The sequence below is a fragment of the Aethalodelphis obliquidens genome, unplaced genomic scaffold (genome assembly GCF_003676395.1).
Source record: "Aethalodelphis obliquidens isolate GAN/ISIS:26980383/991018 unplaced genomic scaffold, ASM367639v1 scaffold27, whole genome shotgun sequence".
Taxonomy (NCBI): domain Eukaryota; kingdom Metazoa; phylum Chordata; class Mammalia; order Artiodactyla; family Delphinidae; genus Aethalodelphis; species Aethalodelphis obliquidens.
The window spans coordinates 4,458,226-4,467,530 of NW_020837971.1; the positions used below are offsets into that span (position 1 = coordinate 4,458,226).

The following is a 9,305-nucleotide window of genomic DNA, read 5'->3' on the forward strand; positions in this document are numbered from 1 at the left end:
GGGTCTTACTCATTCTGTAATCACAGACAAGAAATGAATACATTTTTGTAAAGACCATTTTTAAATCTGAGTATCTGATTAAATGCAGCTCCATTTTCTTAAGGTATCAGTGTAACAAAACATCTCTTATAGTCAGTGTTCTCGTTCCCTGATTTTTGAACTGACTGATTTTTTAAACGAAATGATTTTTCATTTCAGAATGGAATTGCATCTTACATTAAAAGCCTTCATTGGAACTTCGGCTAATTATTTTTAACTTGCCATATGAGACAACTGCCAGTATTGCAAATAGGAGACCATATCTAAAAACCCATAAAGGAATCACTGATTATCATTATTTTCTATCTTACTGTTCCTCTGTTCCATAAACATCTTTTGAGTACACTAATCAAGTTGTAAGATGGACATGAAACGGTCCTGTTTCTAATTACAGTATTCTACGTGCCTGCTTAAGTTTTTTTTTTTTTTTTCATCCAAATACCAGAACCTAGGTATTATAGTAAAATGACAGAATTCTTTCTTGAATGATGGGTCAACTTTCAGTTTAAAAACTAGGTTCTCTTGGCTGCCAACTTTCTATCATTTCTCCCTATAAATATACTTGCTTTCTCATGGAACTACTGGCTTGCTTTATCTGGTTGACAGTAAAGTATATTTTACAATAATATAGAATGTCAATGAGCAAGGCCTCCAACACCTCCCTTAGAGATTCAAAATTCATCATTCCGCAGCCTGATATCATTGTTAGATTTGATCCTAGAGTGAGCAAACTAAGAAGTATGTTTCCCAGCTACACAAAGTGAATGAACACTTCTAAGCTAACAGAGTATCACAGAATTAAATAAACCCATGGCTTTTTAGTAAAATTATGGTAGGTCACTTTACGTGGACATCCTCTGGGCTGTTAACCCCAACTACAATCAGCACTTCTCAAAGTGTGGCCTTGAAACCTCATCCAGATTCCTTTGCCCAGTTGATCCCAGATCTACTGAAAAAACTCCTTGAGTGAACTCTGATGATGCATATTTCTTACGAGTTCTTTAAGTGGGTTTTATGCATAGCACAGTTGAAGAGTCTGTCTGTTTTATGATCTTCTTAGATCAATTATTGTTGTGAAACTGAGAAGCCTGGTATTTAAAACTAGGCATTGTCTTGGCGGGTTGCCGTCTCACCGAAAAGAAGTTATAAACAAGTAGCGGCACAGGGGCAGCTGAGGAGGGGTTTTACCTGTGTTTACTGTGAAGGGTGGAAAGGGGCAAGACCTAGGGGGCTCCATAGCCAGGTTTGGAGCTTTTCAAATACTCTTCACGTCCGGGGGGTGGGGGTTGGGGGGAGGAATGGAGGCCAGTCAACCAGCCTGGTGACAATGCCAGTGTCTAGAATAGTGCCCAGTACCCAGGAGGCACTCCTTCATCAAGACCCTTGCTAAATAACCAGGTGCCTGTGTACGATGTGTGTTCCAGGGGAGCCCTGCCCAGAGAACGGGAGGAGTCCAGGCTCCGTGTCGACCCACCACAGCTCTCCTCGCAGCGACTACGCAACCTACACCAACACTCACACCAACAGCAGCGCCTCTCCCCCCGAAGGCTTCGCCTCCCACAGCCTGCAGACCAGCGACGTGGTCATTCACCGCAAAGAGAACGAGGGTTTCGGCTTTGTCATCATCAGCTCCCTGAACAGGCCAGAGTCCGGATCCACCATAAGTAAGTGTCTGCTTTGCCTGCTTTTGAATAAGAGCTATTGTTTTTATTGTTCTGGTGATGGGGATCCTGGACAAGTAGATCAGAGGACTGTTGTATTCATAAATTTGGAGCCCGAAAGTCGCAGCCTCCGGGCACAAATAAGGCATCCTTAGCACTTGCCTAGCCAAATGTTGCCGACTTCGGCTCAGAAAGAATGCAAGACCACAGCTAATGTCCTCCCAAACCCACAGCCCCCATAAAAGCTCTTCATTCATTTTAAACTGGGAAGAAAACAATGCAGTGTGATGTGGGAATTTTGACGTGAGGGGAGAGGTGCTTCTGTTCCATAGAATGAAACCAGCTGCACAAAGTGTCTGAGGGAAAAGCAGCCCAGGCAGAAGCCTTGACGTGGGAAGGTGCTCAGCATTCAGGAAACATACAGAAAATGTATGGTTTCACGTATACCTGGAATCTGAAAAACAAGGCAAATAAATACACTAACGGACAAAACAGAAACAGACTCCTAGATACAGAGAACAAACTAGTGGTGGCCAGAGGGGAGGCGGGAGGGGGATGGGTGAGATAGGTGAGAGGAATCAAGTGGTTCAAACTTCCAGTTATAAAATAAATAAGTCACAGGGATGTATTGTACAGTGCACGGAATATAGTCAATAAAACTATCACTTTGTATGGTGCATACTCTATAAAAATATCAAATCACTATGTTGTATACCTGAAAAACTAATATAAACTTGTAAGGCAACTATACTTCAGTTAGATATACATGTATATGTTTACATACAGATTATGTGTATATAGATACACATACAGAAGCCCAGTACATCTGTGGTCTAGTGAACACGAGCAGCGTGAGACCAGGACATAGAGCTAGGCAGGAGCCAGGCTGTGCAGGGCTTCACACACCCTTGGAAAGAAGCGTGGATTATAATCTAAATCCATGGGAACCATTGGAAGGTTTTAAGCTTTAGACAGATACCTGACATATATTTTTAAAAGATGAATCCAGATGCTCATGAAAAATGGAAGCAGGAAGAGAGCCAGAGTGGAAGCATGAGACACAGTTAGGAGACCTTTAACACTGTCCTGTGGATTTGCGCCGACCATTCTGTAATGTATAAAAATATCAAATCACCATGTTGTGTACCTGGAGCTAACATAGTGTTGTAGGTCAACTATACTTCAGTAAAAAATAACTAAATAAATAAATTTTTAAGTAAGTAAGTAAATAACTTACTAAGACAGCCCTGTGGGTCCAGAGATCCCAGTGCCTTGGTAGAAGTCATGGATGGGGGAGAAGTAGATGATTTCACCTTCTGAGATTCCTCCAAATCTAAGGTTCCAAGAGTCTGTACAACAGGTGACAGTCAGAGGTCGTATCTCTCTTCCAATCAATCATCTTTGCAGATTCTCAGCTTCCTCAGTGGTTTTCCTTTCAGCAGCACTATTCCGGAAGTCACTGATCAGCCAGGAAGCAGTAGGGCAGAAGTGATAGGAAAACTTGTTCATTTTTCATGAACAAGTGATTTGGTCTGAAATGTTGTGGATAGAAACACCGTAACAGAGAGCATTAGGAGAAATGACAATTGAGTCATGCTGTGGTCCTGAAATTCTTATGAATTGTGGTTGTCCCCAGCACATGGCAAGGGGTGCGGGTATCGAACAATGCTCAAGAAATCAAATTGTTGAGAATGAATAAGAACGTTTTATGATAATGTTAGCAAAATACTACCAGGACTGAACGGAGAGAATTGCCCTGTTTAGCTTTAGCTTTGACCAATTCAAGAGTGGAAACTATAGAAGCATGAAACTTTGTGAAAGGTGAAAATGTGCAGAAGCTAAATTACGTACATCTGAAAGTGTGATTTCATTTATCTTTTTCTTCATGATGAGGTAAAGAAATAAATCCAGTCCTTAAGCATAGAGTAAAAGCAGGATTCTGTCAGAGTGGTGGATTCAGCAAGATTAAAAGGACACAAGGTTTTCTTGAATTATATAAACAGTCTTCCAATAATTTACACTTGGGGAAAATGTTCACAGAGAGCTTTTGTAGCTATTCCAGCATTCAAATTGTTTATTGGGGCGGATACCTAAAGGACTGGAATAAACTTAAGTGTACTGCCACAGTGAAAGTGCTAAGCATGTCTTTAAGGTCTCAGCTTTATCTGAAGTGTGACAGCATTATTGCTAAACGTATAGCAGGATGTGTGTGTGTGCGTGCGTGCATGTGTGCATGCGTACATTTATTACATGAGGAAGCCACAGAGGATTTGTCTGTTGCAAATAAGATCCATGCGTGGACAGGGTTGGCAAACGCCAGGTGCAAATGCTTACAATTAAATGTGGATTTTTCTTCCTACCAAGTGACATTAGACTGACCTCAAAAAAGTAATTCTAACCATTTTGAAATGGTATTATTTTACATCACCCTGGAGAGTGGAAATCTATTCTAGAGTTCATGATGCTTCCTAGCTTCTTTTTTCACGTATTTATTTCTCTTTAATTTAAGAAACTTTAAAAAAATTTTATTGAAGTGTAGTTGCTTTACAATATTGTATTAGTTTCTACTGTACGCAAAGTGAATCAGCCATACGTATACATATATCCCCTCCTTTTTGGATTTTCTTCCTATTTAGGTCACTGCAGAGCACCCAGTAGAGTTCCCTGCGCTACACAGTAGGTCCTCATTAGTTATCCATTCCACACATAGTATCAATAGTGTATATAAACACAGGCTGTCCCTATGTTCCGGGAAGAGCACGTTTACAGTCTGTAATTTGCAACATGCACCTGAAAGGTCTCTGGACCTGATGCTACTTCATGCTTAACTTCCGTAACAATTTTTAACTCTTAATTCTGAAGAGAAAGGCGAAGTGCCACCTCCTGTGCCACACATCCGCTGCCAGAATATCAAGGCTCCTTGGGCTCTGTGAGCCCGGGAGAGCGTGATACTGTTCTGATATCCAAGAGTCAAAACATTTCCAGGGCTGGTGTCATTTTTCTCTTCGTGTCTTATCTGGGCCCAAGGATCTTGAACACGTTTGTGGTTTATTTTTCAGGCTACTGAGATCCTCTCCTTAGCGGACAGAGCGCTGTTATTCATGCCTTTGATAGGGGCACCATCACATCTAGGCGAGGGAGTGGCGTGGCTAACAGCCCAGGTGCTCTAATCGTACTGCCTGTATTTGAAACCTGGCTCCATCATTGACTAGCTCTGTGACCTTGGGGAAGTTATACAACCTCTTTGGGCCTTAGTTTCCTTGAATGTAAAGAGACGATCATTTTAATACCTAGGTCATCAGGTTGCTGGGAGGGTTGAATGAATTAGCACACGGAAGTGCTTAGAAGAGCACTGACTCAGAGTGAGCACTAAGTGTGTGGTCATTGCCGTCTAGACCACCTTGCCTGCTAGGAATTATCACTGCGTTCCATCAGCTCGCTCTTCTCGGAGGGCGCAGAGTTCACGCTGCTGTCGGCTCAGTCAGCCATTAGTCAGAGCCCGCCACTCTCCCAGAGCAGCTAAATCCGGGCAGCAGATGAGCATCTCTGAGGGCCGGCTCCGCGTCCCGCCGTGCTGACCTTCTGGGAGCACAGTGTTCTCCACCCCCTGGGCCAGGGCTGGGGGCAGTGAGAGCAGCAGCGGCGGCAGCCATGCCAGTCCAGCAGTGGGCCTTTGCTGAGGCTTCAGGCTGGAAGTCTCCCCAGAAACCACTAACCAATAGACTAGAAGAGTCAGGGCAAACATCAAAATTCAGACTCAAAGCTGTGCCTTTTAGGGTATCCTGCAAACTTTATGTCTCTGTTGAATAGATCAGAGAAGAGAGGAGAGATGGAGAACCCACTGTAAACGTCCCCACCCTGCAGACAGAGAAGGAGTGCCCTTCCACAGCTTGTTCAGCCCAGGCGGCAACTTTGCCAAGAAGGCCAGATGTTTAACTGGCTGGGAACTTGCAAAAGTCAAGTTCCTGGCTTATTTGTTGCCTGGAGTTTAGTAGGGCTCTTTATCAAAGCCTCACATATTTTTTTCACAGTGTTATTTCCCCCCAAAATAAAAAAGAACTTTTTTATACTATTAATGTAATTCGGGAGCGTATTACTTCCTCCCAAAGCCAGGAGGCCAACTATCGTTTGGGAGTAGACAGATCTTAGAAGCCTTCTATATGAGGTGCAGAAATACCTTTCTTGATTTAAATTGAGAACAGGTAAGCTTCCTGAGCATTTCTGTCCCATTATCCAAAATATTAAGCTTTTTTTTTTTTCCGACCTTAAAATTGGACTCAAGGGAAAACAAAGTGGTTTGCAAATCAGAGCCTAGGTGAAGAGTGAACCATAACAGGCAGTTGCACTTAAAATTCTTTAAAGGATTCAAAAAAATTTATATAGAAAGATGTTCATTGCCACGTTATTGATAAACATTGAAAGTTGGAAAGAATGTTAGAAGTTTCTCCAAAACTGGAAACGTTGGCATATTTGGGAAGTTCAAGGCATTTGCTGCCACTGACCGCCTGCTGTCATACTTACTGAGGTTTTGTACCCAGGATAAAGAAGGTAGCCTTCGGAGTCAGAGTGGGTCAGATGCTTGTTCTATAAAAGTGCCCAGTGCCCATGTGCAGTGGGCTTGGCAGGTCAGTCTTTGGGCCTCCCCAGCTGAAGGTCTGAGTCCGACATCCAGGTTTTATTACAGAGCACAGAGCTATAACCGTCATCGCAGGTGCTTCCTGCTCTGCCCCCAAAACCTGCTTTCCCACCAGAGGTTCCCAAGAAGGGCTTTGACACAAGTGATGAAATAAAAGTGACACTGATTCTCCCGCTGTTGTAAAACCTGTGAGGAAGGTTATGTTGAAATGTATGGGGTAGCCGTGCATGGGCAGCTTGGACAGTGGTGTTGGAGGCTGGCAGCCTGCTGAGGGAATTCATAAATTTAGGTGCAGACCCATCACAAACTGGGAGGTAGAACATACTCCGGACAGCAGCCATAGTAGCAGTCCAAGCAGCACCAGTAGAGGAACAGTCATTTCAACCTCTCCTTCCTTTATTCATATTCTCCTAACGGCATCGAGTCTGTTTTCCTCGTCTGTATTGCAAATGACTCACTGGTCAGCACGCTGCTGCCTCTTAATCTTTCAGCTCTGTACCAGGGCTGAAAATCTTTGTTTCTTTCTGTGCACGTTCTCTGGCACAGGTGGGAGTACAGACTAGGTCACTGGTGACTTTCCCTAACGCCCACTGCAATCAGACATTCCAGGAAGATATTAGTTAATTACCTTTGGTAAAATGCCCTGATGACTCTCAAAGTCCTTAATGATGTCCACAGGCCCTGGTGTTGAAAAGTTATTCTAGACATTCAGAAGCTTATCTAACAGGTGTTTTAAGACATTTTAAGTATAATTCCCTAATAAGTATGAAATAAAACTGAACAATCAGTAAAGCAAGTTAAGATTTTTTCTACCAAAACTCACCCCACCAACTGTGCAGCCACTGAATAGCCATTTGAATTTAGGAGACATACAAATTAAAACCGAAAGCCAAGACTTCTACAGTTTTGCCCTAATACAAGGAGATTTAAACTAAATGAAAAGTGCATTGGACAACACGTCTGAGCCTGTCTCCAGCTTATCCACTATCGTGTCCCTTGAGCTAGTCACTTGCTCTTCCTGTACCCCTTCCTCATCTGAACTATAAGGAAAGATGGTGTTAATAGCCTTTTCCAGCTCTAGATTAGATTATGCCATGAATCAGCATGGAAATATAAGGTATTATGTTAGTTTCGTCTGTGTGTGAAAAGCCTTGGTTAAGTCTGAGGCCTGGATTATATTTTTCATTGCCTTAAGTTATCATTTTAAACTTTCATTACTTTCATTTGTTATTATGTTTTTAAGGTGCTCCTAACACTTTCAGTTCTTTTGTTCATCTTATCCTATGTCAGGAAACGATCTGAAACAAGCACTTAGATATACTAAACCAGCTCCCCTTTTAAGACATTTTAAGGCAGTGTTTCCCTGCTTCTTTCGCTTACAAAGTGATAGCATTTGTCTATGGCACTGAGATAAAATGAATGAGGCTGAGAGAGGCAAAAGGTAACCTCTCCAGGGGCTCTACCCCTAACCTCACTCGACCTCGTTGGGAAGCAATGGCTGTCCTGGCACACCTGTAACCTTTCGTGGTACACTCCTTTTAATGGCCCACAGTTACAAAGATTTGCCCTAAAGTGAAGCCTCTGAACCTCAGCAGCCAGTAAGTGTCCCATCTTAACATTTTATTGCTTTGGGTTATGGCAATGAAGTTTCTTTAGAACTCCATACTGAGGTTTGTTCACTGATCACCTTAAAAACACAGGCAGCTGGTGCAACTGGTGCTGACGCTGGGACCTTGACTTTCTGTAAATCATTGGTAACTTTGACCTATTAATGCTGCATCCCCAAAAGTCATTGCTGGAAAGTTTCTGAAGTTATACCCGTGCTGGAACATGGGAATTAGAAATCGAGTGCCATTGGTTTCACTATTTGTCATCGGTTTGCAAAAGCAAGTTTCCTTTCAGAGTTCTTAGACAGCTTTGCAACCTGCGATATTCCCTTAATCCTTAAATGAATCTCTGCTTTGAATTCCTTTAACGACATAGTGCTTTTGCTCTGAGTTTTATGCTGAGAGTACTTCACTCAGGAGGCATGATGGTGTCAGCCACGCCGTTAACGTGAGTGCTTTTAGAACAGAAGAAATATGGTGGGGCAGGGGACACTATATAAAATGCCGGGTTTCCTCCAAAATCTGGCTTCTAACTATAACTCTTGAAACCATAAGATAAGCAAATGTCTTCATAACCTTTTAGCAAATCTACATACACAAAAAAGATAAGATTGTGTTCAGTCTGCACTGACGTGCATACGGTCTAAATCAAATCAGTCTTTTCGCATTTATTAGTGTGACAGTTCCTGCTTCAGGAGGTGGCCAGGGGCTAGGGTACGAGTGGAGTTTCTAACGATGCAAAGTTCATCAAGAAAGGCAGCACTTTCTGTGTGTCATCCAGTCTTCTCATAGTGAATCCTTGATCATAACACCCCTGATAACTATATCTACAGGATAAAGTTCAAAGACACCTCCCTTATATTCAAGACCCTCGGTAGTGTAAACACAGCCACTTTTTACCAGCAGGTCCTCACAGTTCCATTCCATCTAAGCTGGTGTAGTTACCCCTGAAGGACAACTTTTACTTTCCTGCCCCAGTGTCCATGTTTTGGCAGCTGCCACTTGAAATACCTTCTTTTATCCACTAATAAATGTTATCAAGCTTTCTCCCAGGCACTGTGCTAAGGATCTTCCATTGTGTTTAATTTTCACAGCAACCCTGTGAGGTAGAGACTACTGCCCAAACAGTAAGCATCTCTCACAAGCGGCTCAAAAATCTCTTAACTTCTGCATAAGAGTTTGCCTGACCCCTCACCCTTCTTTCTTAAGTGTTTTCTCCAGTTCTTATATGGAATTCTTTATTTTTTTTGTCTGTAAACCCCTTGATTGTTGACTGCTCTGTTATTTCCTTTGTCTTATCATGTCTTATTACTATCATTGTCATTTTCCTTTTTTTTTTTTTTTTTTTTTTTTTTTTTTTTG

General features: G+C 42.4%; 1 protein-coding gene across 1 annotated transcript in view; it reads left to right on the forward strand.

Moving 5' to 3' along the window:
• MAGI2 (membrane associated guanylate kinase, WW and PDZ domain containing 2) overlaps positions 1-9,305 on the forward strand; it is a 610,224-nt gene that overhangs the window by 467,084 nt on the left and 133,835 nt on the right. The window contains exon 14 of the mRNA XM_027124164.1: positions 1,464-1,703. Within this exon, the coding sequence (XP_026979965.1) occupies positions 1,464-1,703 (240 nt within the window). The remainder of the gene's footprint in view (positions 1-1,463; positions 1,704-9,305) is intronic.